At 25.9% G+C, this 18320-nt stretch overlaps 1 protein-coding gene across 1 annotated transcript; it reads left to right on the forward strand.

The window, feature by feature from the left end:
• Positions 1-10326: 10326 nt before the first annotated feature.
• On the forward strand, positions 10327-16059 carry LOC101507532 (jasmonate-induced oxygenase 1-like). The gene is made up of 3 exons (XM_004506696.4): positions 10327-10982; positions 14472-14805; positions 15560-16059. Exons 1-3 carry the CDS (start codon positions 10456-10458, stop codon positions 15806-15808), a joined length of 1110 nt encoding a protein of 369 aa, XP_004506753.1. The 5' UTR covers positions 10327-10455; the 3' UTR covers positions 15809-16059.
• Positions 16060-18320: the final 2261 nt, after the last annotated feature.

Genomic DNA, 18320 nt, shown 5'->3' on the forward strand with positions numbered 1-18320 from the left:
AACATTTCACATTACAAGAACAAGAAGGTAAAGGACGAAAATTTTCTAGCTCTTGCCACAATTGCTTTAGTTTGGTATAGTAAGAAGTAATTGAAGAATCACCTTGACGAAGATTGTAAATTTCTTCTTGCAAATCGGAAACCCTAGAAACGTCACCTTGATGATACCTTTCACGAAGTTCAGCCCATATTTCAGAAACAGATTCCATCAACATGACGCTTTGGGCAATTTCACGTTCCAATGAATTGGTGATCCAAGACATGAGCATAGTGTTGCAACGATCCCACGCGATTGAAAGACGATCAATATTTGCAGGACGAGGAAGAGCACCAGTCACAAATACTAATTTATTTTTCGATCTTAGAGCAACGATCATGGAGCGCGACCAAGAATGGTAGTTGGTGGCGGAGAGCGGCGGAGAAACTAGGGCAACACTTGGATTGTCGCTGGGATGCATGAAATACGGATCTAATATATCATGTTGATAGCTGTGATTCAGAGACAGATTGGGTCTAGAAGGTGATGGTTCTTGATGTTCTGAGGTATCCATGGAGGACGAAGAAGATTGTTCGTTGTCGGAGGCCATAAAAAAGAGAGAGAAAAAACGAGCAAAAGAAATAGGAAAGGAAATGAAAGAGGAAAAAAAATCAGAGTGGATTCACTAATACCATGTTAAACTGAATACTTTTGTTAATTGCTCATCATCCAAGAAAAAATGGAAAGAAAGTATTTCACATGATGATTTTTCCTAAAAACCAAAAGAAGAAAGAAATGCTCCTTATATATTACAGTTTAGAGACCTAACAAACTATCCTCTAAGTTTACTAGTTATATTGTTTAATTACTAAATAATAACTAACTGTTAAAACAGAAAGTTCATGAATTTAGGAAGCTCTAACAAAATGTGGAGGAGCAAAGATAGTTGTGATTTGTGAGTTCTATGCATTTAGAGAGATTGAAAATAGTAACCCCATAAATTCATCGTAGCTCTTTTAAATGGAGGAAGTTCAAGTCACGGGGAAGAAATGAGAAAAGGAAACATCAGAGGGAGGAAGTTCAAGTCACGGGGAAGAAATGAGAAAAGGAAACATCAGAGAGAGAGAGAGAGAGAAAGAGAGCATCGAAAAATATAGAAGAGAAAGACAAATATTTACAATTTAAAGTTCAATAATTAAAAAATAAAATAAATAACATTAACAACCGGTGACCAAATTAAAAGTTTAAAAAATGGGGTGAGGTGGTCCAATAATTGAGTGTGGTAAAAGGAGTGTGTTACCCTAGCACTTATTTTTAAAAAATAATAATATTATATAATTTAAAAATAGTTCTATTTTATTTATAACAGTGATCAAATAAATATCACATTGAAAGTTATATTAAAATGTTATTATTAATTTTGAGAAACTATTATTATTATTATTATTATTATTATTATTATTATTATTATTATTATTATTATTATTATTATTATTATTATTATTATTATTATTATTATTATTATTATTCTAAGCAACTTCCAAACTTCCAAACTGGAATTAGAGGTGACATGTTTTTGTAAAAAAATCATTCATATAAAGTGGTTGGTCAGATGAGACAAACAAGTGTACAATATATAAATTTGTGAAGAAAAAATATGAATATAATAATAAAATTGAATATATTATATTGTCTTTAGTCTCTATTGGACAAAATAATTAATTGAATATGTCATAATTGTATAAACTAATTTCATCGAAGTCAAAACTCACCATTTGATGTTTTTTATGTTGTTGAAGATGAATATATAAGTTTACTGAAGATTTGAGTTATAAATTTGATGAATATATGAATTTTCTGAATTTCGTAACTTAAGAATGAATAAATAATTAATTTGGAAACATAAAGAATGAAATCGTAACTTAAGATTAAATAAATAATTAATTTGGAAAAAAATAAAAATAAAAACTAAATTATTATTTGAAATTAAGTTAAAAGAACATGAGAGGTATTTTGTCTATTTTAATTTATTAATTTTAATATTTTATTGAGGTGTTTCAATTTAAGTATGTTAATCATATATATGAAAATTGTGATCTGATAGTTTGTTTGTTTAGTTGATATAAGTTAGGTGATAGCATGTATTTGATCTTTTAATTTTTATATTTTTGTTTTTGGTTACCTACAAAAATATCATGAGTTAAATTTATTCATCATATTTTATGTAATTAGTATTTTCTTTTCTCTAGTTTGACGTTCTTTGACTAACTTTATGTAATGTTACCCAAAACATTTGCATGTTATTCATAAAAATACCACGAATAAATTTAACTTATGATATTTTTAAAGATAATATTTTTTCTACAAGACAATTATATCAAACACATGTCTGGATAATTTGTGAGTAGTTTATAATCATCCATGACTATTGATGAGTAATGACTGATTTTGTTGTTGTAGCGTAACAACTTTGTTACTAACTTGTCCAGTTGACAACAAATCAACCAACTAACTAGCATTTAACTAACTATGATATATGAATTATCCAACATTAGTTAAATGGTTATTCAACGTGCCCTGACATGAAATGAAGTATATGATACATAAATGGACTAGTTCAAGATTGGTCCACTTGTAATTGTAGTTCAAATATTTAAAATTGGTCCAACAACTATAAGGTGGGCTAAATAATCTAATGGCCAACCCAATAAAATTTTGTATTTTTTGTTTATTTAGTCTCTCATTTTTTACATTATTTTTAATATATTAGTTTCTTATCAATTACAATTATCTATTTGATGAAATATAATTCAAAGCATGCATAATTTATTTTTACATCCACCAAATATCAATTAAACTAAAATTTTATTCATCCAATTGAACCCAATTAACAATTTCTAACATATAAACTTTAAATTTTTTTAAGTTTTAGATAAATGTATTTTTTTATTAAGTTAACATATTTAAATATATTTTATTGATAATTTTAAAATTGGAACATATATGTTAAAGCTTTTACTAGTATATATTTTTCTCTTTCAAAAAGCACTCGGAAATCTTGGAATAGAGTCAGCCAAGGCCCAATGAATTGGACCAAAAAGATCCAGTTATTTTTGGGCTAGCATTTTTATCGCCAACCCATTGCCATGAAATAACCTATACATAATAACCCATTGCCATTGAGTTTATTTTGACAGGAACCAAACAATGAGTTGCTATTGATGTATATGGCTGCAGGCGACGGTCATTTGGCATATGGTGCTAACAGAATACATCTGGAGTCTTTATGTTCTGTCTTTGGTGTAATGTATTTGTCTATGTTCTGTAAGGAGCAGTACGGATGACAAGGTACTATAGTGTCTGTTTCTGTATTTAATGCACACCCTAATACTCTCTGATCACTGCAAAGTTTTAGTACTCTCTTGACTATGAAAAGAAAATAAATTACAAATAAATTAAAAAGTTTTAAAAAAACATTATTTTATAAGAAAAAATATAATTTTTTATTTATAATATGTTATATTTTTAAATTTTATTCGTAAAAGATATTCAATATTTATTATTATAAATAATAAAGATTCAAAAAATTAAGTTTTATTTCAAGGATATTTTTAATGAATAATATTTAATTATTATAATTTTTTAATTAATAAAAATGATTTTTCAAAACAAAATTCATTTGACTGGTAATTGAAAAGTCAAATAAACCGGTTTATATGGAATTGTTGAATGTACCGTATAAGTTCTCTATAAAATATTATAAATGTTAGTATTTAATAAAATTAAAGTATACAAAATATAAAATATAATTGTATAATATAATATACATAAAAAAAATTATTAAGTTGTTTATATAAATAATAAGTAACTATATTTAAATATATATACAGATGCAAGGCATAATAGACACTAAAAGGCTCATATTTTCTCAATTTTACATATAATCACTCAAATCCACACTCGTATCTATAATGAATTTTTATTTTATGTATTACATTTTTTGTGAGTGCCCATAAACTCTGGGTCCAATTATCCCTTAAGTTTGTAAGAACTTTGTTTTGGTGTTTTTGGCATATCTTACGCCTATCTAAATATATTAAAATTAAGTTGTTTTTGTTTTATTTCAACAAAACTCATCTGTAATGGACACTAATAAGTAATAATATGTTAATGAAAACCAATTAAGTCCTTGCAAACAAATCTCCTAACTTAAAGGCTTACATGACTTGGTTTTCATATATATATATGTGTGTGTGTGTGTTGGTGAAGAACTTTTTGAAAGGATTATATAGAGAGAAAATTATACTTATTGAAATTGCAAGATTGATTTTAGGAGTTGTTCACTATTATTTAGGTGTTATGCATAAAGTGAAATATGTAATTGTGATGGGAAATGGAAAGTTATATAGAAAAGAAGATGATATGTAAAAGTGTTGTTTAAAGAAAGGAAACAGGAAAAATTGTAACTTTTGTATTGATGTCGAATACATTGTCTCACTCAGCATTCTTGTCTACTATGACATGACAAAAGGGCAATTTGTTCTTACAAACATTTTTGACTTCATGCTTTAAATTTGTCTTACGAAATAAGTGTTATAATCACCGACAGATTTTACCCAAAATATTGAGAGGAGCGACAAATATTATAACATGTATGTTATTGACAATTATATTATAAGATGTATGTTGTTGTCAATTATATTATAACATGTATGTTGTTGTCAACTCATAACCAGAAACTTGTGACTAAATGATCTTGAAGGATAATTCTTCATACGTCTTTCTCATTTGATAAATATTGTATTGAAATTGATATTGAATAAATGTAGCATATGTTCAATAGCAAAAATGATCTTCAAGGATAATTCTTTAGACGTCTAAAATTTATTACATGATCAATACTTATAAGATCATAAGTTTCAATTTCTACTTTGCACATTCGATCTTTTATGTTGATATATCGTTCCGCATCAAGCCAACAACTTATCATATGTATGTTATCCCCTTAATTTACAATTGATTTTTAGTTAGTAGCTTAATATTCTTCATTTAAGATTTTTCTTTTGGATATGTTGCGTATATTCCAATGGCTCCAATAGAATTCTCTAAGGGGAGTCTCAAAAAAATATTAGAAATATATATTGGATATGAATCTCCATCAATAATAATGAATGTTGAGCCATTAATTGAAGATTTATTTAAAACTTAGTTTGTTGGTTATTATTTGATGAATTATTTTTTTCACTAGGGAAATAAGAAACTAAAAGTGATTATTAAATATATTGTTATCTTACCTTAATCTTCGTACAAACAAATGTGATTAGTAAGTTCAAAATATTTTATCTTAATCCCCTATATTTTTTTAAATTATTATTTTTACCTTATCTTACCTTGATCCCCTATATTTTTTAAAATTATTATTTTTATATAGGTTATCAAAATAATAGTGATAAATTATTAATATATCTTATAACCTTTGTGGTTTTGAGAATCATTTCGTCTCTCCCCTCTTCACCTATGTATCTCTTATCTCATCTCTGCTCTCAATTCGTTCTTCCTCTCTTAAAATTTATACTAATAAAATATAATAAAATTAATACAACAATCTTTATATATATAGATAAACTATCTAATATCGAAGGATAAACTAACTAATAACGAACAGACAAATTATAACACTTTAGTTAGCAACTCAACTACTATCTATTAACAAATTTTTACATGTTAACAATTATATATGATATAGTGGAATACTATTTTTTAATTGTGAATTTTTTTATTTAATTTCTGTATTTTTTAGAAGTGACACGATGTTTAAACATAAGAAAATTGATACATTTTTCAAGAAGAAAGTTTTCGACAAAGACGAAAATCGTAAAATAGATATATTTTATTTGATTAAATTGTGTGAAATTCTAAAAACTTGTGTGAATTGTGTGACTGAAAATTGTAAAATTTGTAAGAATTTAAATTCTAACTTTTTCAACTTATCGACTATGTATGAATTGTGTGAAACTCTAAAAAAAACTATATAACTCTTAAGAATTTCAATTATAATATTTTAGTTAATACTTGTCGTTCGCCGGCTTCCTCCAATATCTTGTGCAAGATCCGCCACTAATATGCTATTTAAGAGTATATTAAAAGTCTACTATTGCAGAGACATATTTACTTAAAGTGAATACAATTTTTTTTCATAATTCATTAAATTTAGTAGCACATGAAAGACTCAATTGTTATATGAAAGATGTGTTACAACGTATTTGTATGATTCACTTGATAATGATGATTATATGAAATTCTCTAAAGGATTTAATTTTTGTGAGATAAACATTTCACACTCTTGAAAAAATGACTTAATCAAAATGAATAAGTCTCTTTATGTACTCAAACTATCTATGCATGTTGTACAATATTCTTAGTGAATATTTTCAAACGAGGGATATAAAGATGATATCATTTATCTCTTTTTTTTAAGAAAACATTTGGAAATTGTGAATTTATCATAATTGATGTTCATGTTAATTAAATAAACATTATTAAAACTTCTAAAGAGCTTCTGCAATTTGTTTAATTAAAGAAAAAGTTTGAGATAGAATACGTAAGAGAAATATTTGTTTTAGATTACAAATTAAGTATTCGAAGAATAATATTTTGTAAATCGTGAAACTTATGTAACAAAAGTGTTAATATGGTTCTAGATTGAAAACTCACATTTCTAAGGTTACTAGACATGATCAAAGATCGATTTACAATTTGAGAAAATGATAAGGAACTAATTGGTTTTGAAGTACCATATTTGAGTTATATTTAGAGACAATAATGTACATTACTAATTGTACATGTTTTGATATATTATTTGATGTCAATATATTAAAAATATATATTTCTTCATCCACACGAAGATAATGGAACAAAGTCAAATATATACTTTGTTATTTTAGATATGCATTTTTTTGTCTAATCCTCGTTATAAAATTTTAGCATTACATGAGACAAGTCAAAAATGCAATTTGTTGAGATCTGGGATTTTATGCATACAAGAACTATTGGGTTTTCTTTTAAAAAAGGAATTATTACAACAATTGTATGAGAAGATAAATATCTAAGCAATACCAATTTAGATCAGAGTATAATAAACAAGATATAACATGTTTTACTAGAAAATACATGTCAAGTGAAGCTTTTGAACAACTAGTTCAAAAGATTAATTGTACTTTTTCGTCTCAGATATAATTGCATCTAGAGGAAATTCATAAAGGTGTTATGCACTATTTTTTTCCTTCATAGTAATTTTGTTGCCTTGAGTTTTCATGGTAAGATTTTTAATGAGACAGTTTCTTGAACCAAGAATATTGTACTTTTTTTTTCCTTTTCTATAATTTTTTCTTAGTAAGGTTTTAATGATACACATCTTTAATGAATATCCAAGGAGATATGTTACGAATCATGCGGAGATGAGTGTTCATTGACTACATGAGTTACATAGAATAAGAACATTAGAAGGCACCTATTGATGTCTATGTTAATGACATATAATTGTGGTCTTTGGTACCCTTGTAAACCTTTGTAATATAGACCCTATAAATATAGGGTCCAAGGCACTTAACAAATAAACACAATAATATAATGATATCTTCTTTTATCTCTAATTTCTTCTTCATCTCTCAAGTTCTCTAAACTTTAGTTTTTCGCTACTTTCCTATATTTTATCTTGCTTCTGTTTTGGTTAATTTCATAACATTTTGAAAATTATTTTTTATTTTTTACTTTAAAAAACTAAAAGTAATAAGAAAAAATAAATAAATAAAAAATGTAATGTTTAATTGATATATAGAAATTACAAATGTACATGTATCATTGTTGTTTCATTATCCTACCATAATATTTTACAATTTCAAAAAATAATAAATTTTAGACATGTTACTTCACATGACAAAAGTCAAAAACACGTTCTCATCATTGCCATTTTTAATAATCATGTTTGCTGCCTCTCGCATTATTACTCGTAGAAAGTTTATATTATATTATGATTTAAAATTGTGCATCCTTTGTATTTAAATTATTGTACTTTTATGTTTTATGAAAAATTATTGTACTTTCTTTTTTCACTAAAAATTATAACACAAGGAAGATTCTGAATTGTGTTTTAAAACTTTTTATAAAAATGGTCTTTTAAAATTTCTCTTTAGGTACAATACATATTTATATGAATTTTAAAATTTAATGCTAAGGTAAAGGTAGTGAAAGCACAATAAATGAAAAAAAGAGAAACACGAAAAATTTATAAGGGTACATTATCCAACTAATAGTTACCTCAAATCCTTTCAATCTAAATGATTTTTCACTAAAAATATTTTTCAACTATCTAGCTAGTACAATCAAACACTTGAGATGTACACACTTATTCAAACTTCTAACTTAATTAGTCCAGTCAAAAGTGATCATGAGTAGTTTCTACCAAGATTCTAATTTAGTACACTCAAGTTTTTGAAAGACACCTTCTCAAGCTTTTAGCTAAAAATCAAACTCTTGAGAACAAACAACCATTATTGGACTGAATTGCAATGTTAACAATTTTTACAAGTGAAAGGTGTGTTGCAAGATCTAGTGTTTTTCAACTCTCTCTAAAAGAGAATAAATTTTTTTGACTCTAAACAATAGAAGAGAGATAATTTTCCCAACAAAAAGAATTTAGACTTTTAATCTTTTCTTCTTTCTCATACTTCTTGCTTTTAAATTATTTTTGACAAGTTATTAATACAATGATTAATATTTTCTTAGAAATTCCTCTTAAATTTTGCTCATTTGAAATAAATTAATTTTTAATATATTTTAATCAATACAAATATATCACTTTTTATTTTAATGATAAAAACAAATATATGATTTAATAATAGTATAACATATTTCAAAAATCAAATTGTCAAATTACAATTTTTTATTCTCTTAAAAATGAGACTAACAATCAAATTGTCTTTATTCTCTTCTTAAAATCAAATCACTTCAAGATACATGGATATAAAAAATTTACCATTTATTTAATTTTTGTTTTTCTCCTTCTCTTGACTTAAATATGCAATTAGTCTCTTCAAAATACTAAAATTTTGATTTGAGTCATTACAAAATATTGTTTTTATTTTAAACTTCTTTAAAATTAAACATTTTTGTTATAGTCTTTAATGTCTAACACAATTGTTGTTGTCGGTTAGTCACGTGGATAAAGTTAAAAGGGGACCGATAGAGGTCATGGTCCTCCAAGTTTTTTATAAAACTTTTTAATACTAATATAGTGTTATAATTTTTTGACTCTATATTTTTAATTTTGTGAATTTTATATTATATTTTATAATGGGCCTTTTTTTGACTCAATATTGTCTTAAACAGTTTTTGACAAATTTTACTCTTGAGATTTTTCTATTTAAGAAAAGACTCAATTGAAATATGAGTTGGAACACTATGAGTTTGATGTGCTTAAAGATGATAATTTTTATATATTGTTCACTATTGATAAAAAGTTAGTTGAGACCAATAAACCAAACTTTTATCTTTTGATTGACATGATATTTGGATTTGCGTTAATTCTTTTGACATTAAAAGCAACTACAGAACGTGCATTTTCAGCGATGAAAATTATAAAAATAATACTATACAACAAGATAAAAAATTATTTTTGCAAAATATAAATGATTATTTATATTGAAAATGAAATTACTGTAAAACTCAACTCATATGATAATTAATTATTTTAACTCTATAAAACAACTATAAACACAAAGTTTAGAAGTAATAGTTCGTTCTACTTATATTTATTTAATAATATTAATTTTATTAAAAAGTTAGTTGAGACTGATAAATCAAATTTTTATCATTTGATTGACAGGGTTCTACGATTTATGTTGACTCTTGCGATAATAAAAGCAACCACATACGTATATTTTCACCAATGAAAATTATAAAAATAAAGCCACACAACAAGATGAAAGATGATATTCTCATATATTACATGTTTGGTTATATAGAAGATGAAATCGTTAAAAAACTCATCTCAAATATAATAATTAATGATTTTAACTACGATAAATACAACTTTAGAAATAATAGTTAGTTCTATTTTTACTTGTTTAACAATATTAACTTTAGATATATCTTATAATTTCTTAAATTTATGGTATATATTATGTATTTGAATTTATTTATTTTTACTAAATTATACTATTAAATTTGGTCACGCCTACATTTAATTATTGTCTCTGTCATTGGTTAGGCATGAACAATTTAATTTCATCACGGCGCTGAAATATAGCCTCGTGTATATATATAATCCCTCTCTTTCTTGCTCTCAATCCCACAAACATACACTCATTTAGAAACATCACCTACCTAGAACTAAAATAGTGTTTCAATCCAATATATATCTTTTATTTTCTTTTTATCTATCATTTATTATTCTTCTATATATACACAACATACATAAAAATGGATAGTGAAAAATGGCCAGAGCCAATTATTAGAGTCCAAGCCTTAGCTCAAAGTGGCATAACTTCAATTCCTCAACGTTTCATCAAACCAAAATTCCAAAGACCAACAAATTTTACTACAACTCAATCTTTTCTTCATGATCATGATGAGAATTCAAACAACAACCTTAATATTCCAATTATTGATTTACAACACTTGAAAGGCGACGACAAGAAGCTTCGAGCGGAAACGCTAGAGCGCGTTTCCGAGGCGTGTCGAGAATGGGGATTTTTCCAAGTTTTGAACCATGGTGTTAGTCATGAGTTGATGAAGTGTGCTAGGAATGTTTGGCGTGAGTTTTTTGAATTACCAATTGAGGTGAAGGAAGAGTATGCTAATTCACCAAGTACTTATGAGGGTTATGGAAGTCGATTGGGAGTTAAAAAGGGTGCCATTTTGGATTGGAGTGATTACTTTTTTCTTCATTACATGCCATGCTCACTTAGGAACCAAACCAAGTGGCCTTCTCTTCCAACTTCTTTAAGGTAATCTTTCACCTACCTAGTTTTGTAGCAATTTATATCTACATGGTCAATATTATAATTTGGATTGTCGGTTCTCTCTTAAATTAAATTTGGAGTGTTTAATTAATTTAATGATCGATATTAATTTAAAGGGTTTAAATTTCAACATCGCAATTGTACCAATAAATTATAGTTATATTAAGGACATTTTCTTATAAAAAATACATATTTTGTATAAAAAACAGAGCATATATACATATATTATTGTGTATTTAATTAATTGTATTTGTAGTATTTTTATTTATTCGTTAATTAGTACATTTCTTTTCATAAATTACTATTTATATACAATTAATGGTTTAAAATATGTTTAAAATAAAATAATATGAAAATCTCTTTAATTTATTGGATGTGTCTTTATTCAAAATTTATGGGGGGTCACAATATGCCTTTCTGATAAATAAAAAATATGTCTTTCTCTGTGTTTGGATTCTAAAACTTGACATAAAACAAAGTTGGACGAAACAGAAGAACAGTTTTTTAACTGTATTATTACATCTACTACCCCTTGTAGCCAAATACTAAATTAACGGATCATTGGCATTTTATTAAAGGAGTTTGTATTTTGTATTCACTCTTCTCTTTTGTATGTTATATTGTTTGTAAAAAATAGCAATACTCATAAAAGTTAAATGGATCTGTATTATCTCCATAATATAATCAATCTTTTTTTTATTAAATAAATTAAAATATATTTAACCTTTCTAGAATTTTTTGTCTTAATTCTTCAATTTTTAACAATATTAAACTAAAAATTCAAAGATTGTTCAGAGAATAACTAAAGTCAGGACAAATATATTTTTAACTAGAATTTAAATCTAAAATATTTTTAAACGATTTAACTTTAATTAAAGTTTATTAAACAAACATTAACTATTTACACCAAATACACATAAGACTAACCTTCGATTTTATTGAAAAAAAAATAATATTAATAAAATTTGTGGATTCCACTTAGGGAGTGAGTCCACCCAATAGATTTTAAATTTAGTATCACTTTTAAATTAATGAATAATATTTATCTAAAAAGAAAATCATCTCCAAAACGTGTTTGGATAACATATTTTTTTCGGTTAGGTATAAATCGAGTAACCAAAATTTGTTTTTTATCAATACTTTTTTGGGAGGTGTGTGAACACACTCTACAACCACATCTAAAACGTGATGGTATTCAGGTCAAAGCCACGCGTCAACATAACATCAATAAAATAAAAACTTATGTTAAAAGATATCGTAAATAACATCTTAATTAATTAAAAATTTCATATTAAATCTATATAAAATATCTCACTTAACAATGTGTTAGTTCAATTAAAATTTAAGACAAAAAAATAAAATTTTACTAAAATAGACACGAGATAGAAAAGATAATAATAAAATATTAATAAATATTGTTTGCTTTTAACTTATACACGTGCGCCAATTTTGCATTTTTATTTTTGTTTTATTTACACATAACACAAGTTGATGTAGTCAAATTAAGCTCAACCTTGCGATTTGTTTCTTGGTTGGAACTTGGAGGGAATATTACATATGTATCTAGCCACCACCTTTGACTCAAAATTTAGAATAAGATAAAGCAGATCTTGATTATAAATAAAAATGGTAAAATCTTAGTAATTTATAGTTTTGTTAGATATTGATAATTGGCAGGTAAAATTAATTTGAAATTTGAATTTAAATTTAAATTAACTTGAAATTTATAATTGTTAGATATTGATAATTAAAAGGTAAAATTAATTTGAAATGTGAATTTGAATTTAAATTTAAATTTAAATATTAAAAAAGATGATTTGAAGGATGGGATGTTGGACATATCCAATAAAACTTTTAAGGTACATAAGTGTTCAAAAAAAAAAAATCTAACCTCACATTTATTATTAATGTAATTAATTATTTTGATCTCATAAAAAATATAAATGTCTTTTCAAAAGTGTTCTAATATTATTAATGGAATTAATTATTTTGATCTTATAAAAAATATAAAAATATTTTTAATAATGTCTTTTCTAAGAACTTGTTTTATAAGAATAAAAGAGTTGTCAGAAAATAAAAAATACACCCATTGAAGGGTATTTTAGAATAGATGTCAATAAATAGAATAAAAGTGATATTTGAAATTAAAAAAAAAATATAAGTTTTTTTTTTACTTATATATGAAATGGAAAAGATTAAATTGGATCTATGATACTCTTTAACCTTGAAATTCTCTCCAATAACAAATTTATATTAAAAACATGTCACTTCTAATCTAACAATTAAAAATTAGATTATTCTAATGATTGAAAAAACTCTTGTCTATTAGATTAATCTAACTATTGATATTTGATGAAAAAGACTACAAAGTTGCATGAATTGTTATGATATGAGAATAATTTTATGGTAGTTAATTTAAAGTTAAAAATATTATTTTTATATTTTATTAAATTTAGAATTTTGATCCTTCTATTTTTTTCTTGTAAATTTAGTCCTCCATTTTCAAATTTTTTTACATTAATTAATTCCCCTTCTTAATTTGAGTTACAATATGGTAACGTGACAATTATTTAATTGAAGAGTACATAGTAATGTGTAAAATTACGGTGATGTGAAATTTAAATTAAATAATATCACTTTAATAATTTTTTAAATGATTAAATATATTTTTAGTTTCTATTAAATTTTAATATTTCACTTTTAGTCCCTGTAAAATAAAAATACAATTTTTAACCTCTACAAAATTATCCAACAATTAGTTTTAGTCCATACTAAAATGAAACATATTTAATTGTTTTAAAATTTTAAAAAATTTGAATGAGTTTTTAGAAAATGTTTAGAACATTATAAAAAGTTCTTCACCAAAGGTTTAGAATTTTCTAATACGAAAAACTAAAGATAAAATTAACAAAAATATGAACTTCAAAATCGAATTTTGAGCTAATTTTTTGTAGAATTTTTTTTTATACTATTGTAAGCATGTTTGGGAAAAATTATTTAAAAGTATATGTTGACTTAACAGTAAAAAATAAAACTGTATACACGATAATTTTATAGGAATTAAAAACTGTATTTTTATTTTACAAGGACTAAAATGAAAATGTTAAAATTTCTTTTATTTTCTTTAAAATTGCTGAAAATTTAAAAAAAATAATTTTAAAATTTTCTGAAAATTAAAGAAAATTAAGCAAATTTTTTAAAATTGTTTTTTTTAACAGTTACAAAAAATCTGAAATTTTTTAAAAAATATTTATTTTATAAAATTATTTATGATTGTGAAAAAAGTAATTAATTATTTATATTGGACTTGGATCGAAATTGAATATTTCATATATGTTGCATTTATTTTATAAGCATGATTTATGTTGCATTTAACTTCACTATTGTATCCTAGAAGAAAAAAATTGAATAACTTTTTTTTTTGTATATAAACATTTTTGTTAAATGTACTAATGTTACTTTTGGTGATAATAGGAATGTGATCAATGAATATGGTGATGAAGTTGTTAAGCTAGGAGGAAGGATACTTCAATTATTATCAATTAATCTTGGACTTAATGATGATTTCCTTTTAAATGCATTTGGTGGTGAAAAAGATGTTGGTGGTTGCTTAAGGGTGAATTTTTATCCAAAGTGTCCTCAACCTGATCTCACACTTGGTATCTCTCCTCACTCTGATCCTGGTGGTTTGACCATTCTTCTTCCTGATGATTTTGTATCTGGACTTCAAGTTCATAGAGGAGATGATTGGATCACTGTTAAGCCTCTTCCAAATGCTTTCATCATCAATATTGGTGACCAAATTCAGGTCCTCTATTTTATAAATGTTTAATTAGTGAAAATGTTTTTTTTTTTTGTTAATTTTATTTGTTAATAAAAAATAATATATTCTTAATTGGACAGTTGTTTATATTTTTAAAAAATAATGAAAATGGTCAAGTAACTGTTTATTTTTGTTTTTTAAGATGCACCATTGCTATCTAGAATTTTACTTTTTTACCGTCACAATTGTTAGTTTTAAGAGTCTCAAATATTCTTATTGTTTAATTAATTAAATGAATACATAAATCAGAAATTAAAATAAAAAATAACATCTTAAAATGACCTATAAATTGTCAAGTTGTTTATCACTGTGTTTTTCCTATAGGAATTTAATCATTTCTAATTGCCATCAAATTATAGAGATATTTAATATGCATCTAATCTATAGATAGATCTCACTATTTTCAATAAATTTTAATAAAATATTTTTTTTATTTTTTATTTTTATTATTATAAAATTAATTTTTTATTAAAAATAATTAGGGTCTACCACGGACTATTGTTAAGAGATCTGTATTAAAAACACCCCCAATTATATTTTACATTGTAATGCAAATATCTAAAAAATATTAGAAATGTGTTAAAAATAAATTATATGTCTATGTAGACTCTATTATGATATTAGTTCGAATCTATTGAATAATTTATTACATTTTTATTGGGGTCCATAATTTAACAATCAGTGGCAATAAATTACTCATCAATACCCTCTCTTTTTTTCTTTTTTTTTTTCTTTGTAGGTGTTGAGCAATGCAATATACAAGAGCATAGAACATAGAGTGATAGTGAATTCCAACAAAGATAGAGTTTCATTGGCCTTCTTTTATAATCCTAGGAGTGATTTACTGATTGAACCTGCTAAGGAACTTGTCACTAAGGAAACGCCACCACTCTACCCACCAATGACATTTGATGAATATAGACTTTACATTAGGACAAAAGGGCCTTGTGGAAAAGCTCAAGTAGACTCTTTGTTATCCCAAAAATGACTCCTATTGTGTCATTATAATTTTCAATTAAGGGTCACTTGTTTGCAATTAGTTAATTACTCCTCTCATAATAAGATATAAAAAAAAAATACATTTCAAAAATCAATGTATTTTATTTAAATTTTATATTAGATATATCAATTTTTTTTTTGGTGATTTTTATTATAGATCACCTATGAAGATAGTTCGTTATGGACGAATGTTTAAATGTCTTCTGAATTATAATGAAGATCGAAGATACTCCTCAGAACTGCCACGTTGTACTTTATGATTAAATAATGACTCAATTGACGTAAAAATAAGAAAAATTGAATATGTTCATAAACATCTAACTCGTTGAAACGACATCAATAATTCATTGTTTCAACTATAAAGATAGAGAGAACCATTAACTTATACTTCTGCAAAGTATTATTGATTTACATTAATACTTTGATTGGTTTTTAAACATTGATTTACAATTATTTTGGTCCATCTTAAAATGTAGACGATTATGCAACAAACGTCACACAACTAAAGAAACTTTTAAATGTACCACTTTTTTCTAAGCAACCTTATGCAGCGGTACATCTGTGCCTTCAAAATTCTTCATTAGAATACGATGGACGTATTTCACAACAAAAACATTACTTTGTCCCAAAAGCCAAAGTCAAGTGTCCTTAACATCATTCTATAAAAACAATGCTAGCAAGCAAAGAAAGACATCCCTCCACTAATTTTCTCTTTCACTAAAATAAACTTCTCTTTCAACCAAATCCTACTGCGAACCCCCACACCATTATGTGCATAGAAGCAACAGAGAGATTTTTATCAAGGATGATCCCAAAGAGTCTACTGAAACTATCATGCACATACCTCTAGGTAACCAATGATCAAACCAATTGTCTTGCACACCACCCCTTGTTTAAATCCTTCCACAAATTAGAGTACAAACACCCAAAACTTGCCCCAAGGCCCTCAAGATCACCATGCATACTTGATAACACCTTAAACCATAAGCTATGTCTATCCACCCTAAAGCTCCAACACCACTTACCCAATAAAACCATATTAAAAATTCTTAAGTTCTACATACCCAAGCCCTCTTCTCCCATGGCCTACACACTAAGTACCATTTAACCTAGTGAATTTTGTGAGGTAATCCGACTTTTTCCTTTGCCCCCTCCACGAACTCACGAAAGTCCACAAATGCCCCCCTACGTGGTGTTTCACTCACAAAACTCACTCGATGATGATGATGGCTATAGGTGTTACCACCATCACCACCAATAGCATGAGGCTTGGATTGGACTTGATTACTATCCTATCGCCACTGCACACCCTTACTCTTATGCTCTTTCTTTTGAATGTATTGGTATATTGGATCATGTTGATGAGAAAAGGGTCTATAAATTGTATTTTTCATCATCTTTCATCATCTTTCATATATTTAGTTATAACAAATTGCAATATATTTGTTTTTTCAGATTAAATTATCACAATCCATCTAACTCTTCATCATCATGATCACTAGCATTATTATCACGAATCTCATCATCAAAATCAACAGCATCATGATCACCAATCTCATCATCATTATCACCAATCCCATCTTTAGGAATTTGATCTCTAGTATATGGCATGGGTTTAAAATTCAAGATATTCATCAGTTGATCCTCTCAAAGTTGATCTCTTTCATTTCTCATTTCTTCAAATTCATGTCTTTGTTGATCTCTTTCATTTCTCATTTCTTCAAATTCACGTCTTTGAACCCACTCTGTTGATGAAGAACATGACTCACGATAATATGGTCTCCCTAATAATACAGTAGATTCCATTCTGAGACCATATGTTCGTCCTCTTTTTATTCCCGCAACCTCACACCACACTTCTAATTCATTTGGTGGGGGAGTTCCTTGTGAAGTTGTTTCTTTGTCAATTCTTCCAACCTACGTTTAAATTTTTCCTATCAACATAAATATAAATCTAATTAATATTTTAAAACACTTTATTCTGATCTTAAATGAACATAAAAAAAAACTAACATAAAAAATAAATAATATACACTTTAAAGTTGAAAGCTCTTATATGAACATATTCCGATCTTTTATCAACCCAAGTTTTATCCTTGCCACGTTTATGTGTGTGGAGAAACAAATCTAAATGACTAGGAGGGATGCCATTCAAATCCTTCTAACAACATAAAAAAACTCAACATTAAAAACTTGTAAACATAATATTAAATTGCACAATAGAAATGAAATTTATAAAACAAAATTACAAGAATTAATTTGCAAAATAAAATTGAAATTTACACAACAAAATGTAACACAAGATAATTATATTGTGTAAAAGTTAAACAACCACACAAACATTGAACTACACACACATTGTTTTCAATTTGATTAGTGCATGCATTTGATTACAATTACATATTAAATCATATATAAAAGTTAAAATATATAAATAAAAAAATAAATAAAAAAAGATAGGAAACTTAACCAAATTAACTCTATGAACCTTAACCCCTTCC

Source organism: Cicer arietinum, chromosome 6 (assembly GCF_000331145.2).
Source record: "Cicer arietinum cultivar CDC Frontier isolate Library 1 chromosome 6, Cicar.CDCFrontier_v2.0, whole genome shotgun sequence".
Taxonomy (NCBI): Eukaryota; Viridiplantae; Streptophyta; class Magnoliopsida; order Fabales; family Fabaceae; genus Cicer; species Cicer arietinum.

Coding starts and splice junctions, on each gene's coding strand:
- LOC101507532 (XM_004506696.4), top strand. CDS start 10,456: ATGGATAGTGAAAAATGGCCAGAGCCAATTATTAGAGTCCAAGCCTTA. Junction 10,983..14,471: donor TCTCTTCCAACTTCTTTAAG/GTAATCTTTCAC, acceptor TGGTGATAATAG/GAATGTGATCAATGAATATG. Junction 14,806..15,559: donor ATATTGGTGACCAAATTCAG/GTCCTCTATTTT, acceptor TTTTCTTTGTAG/GTGTTGAGCAATGCAATATA.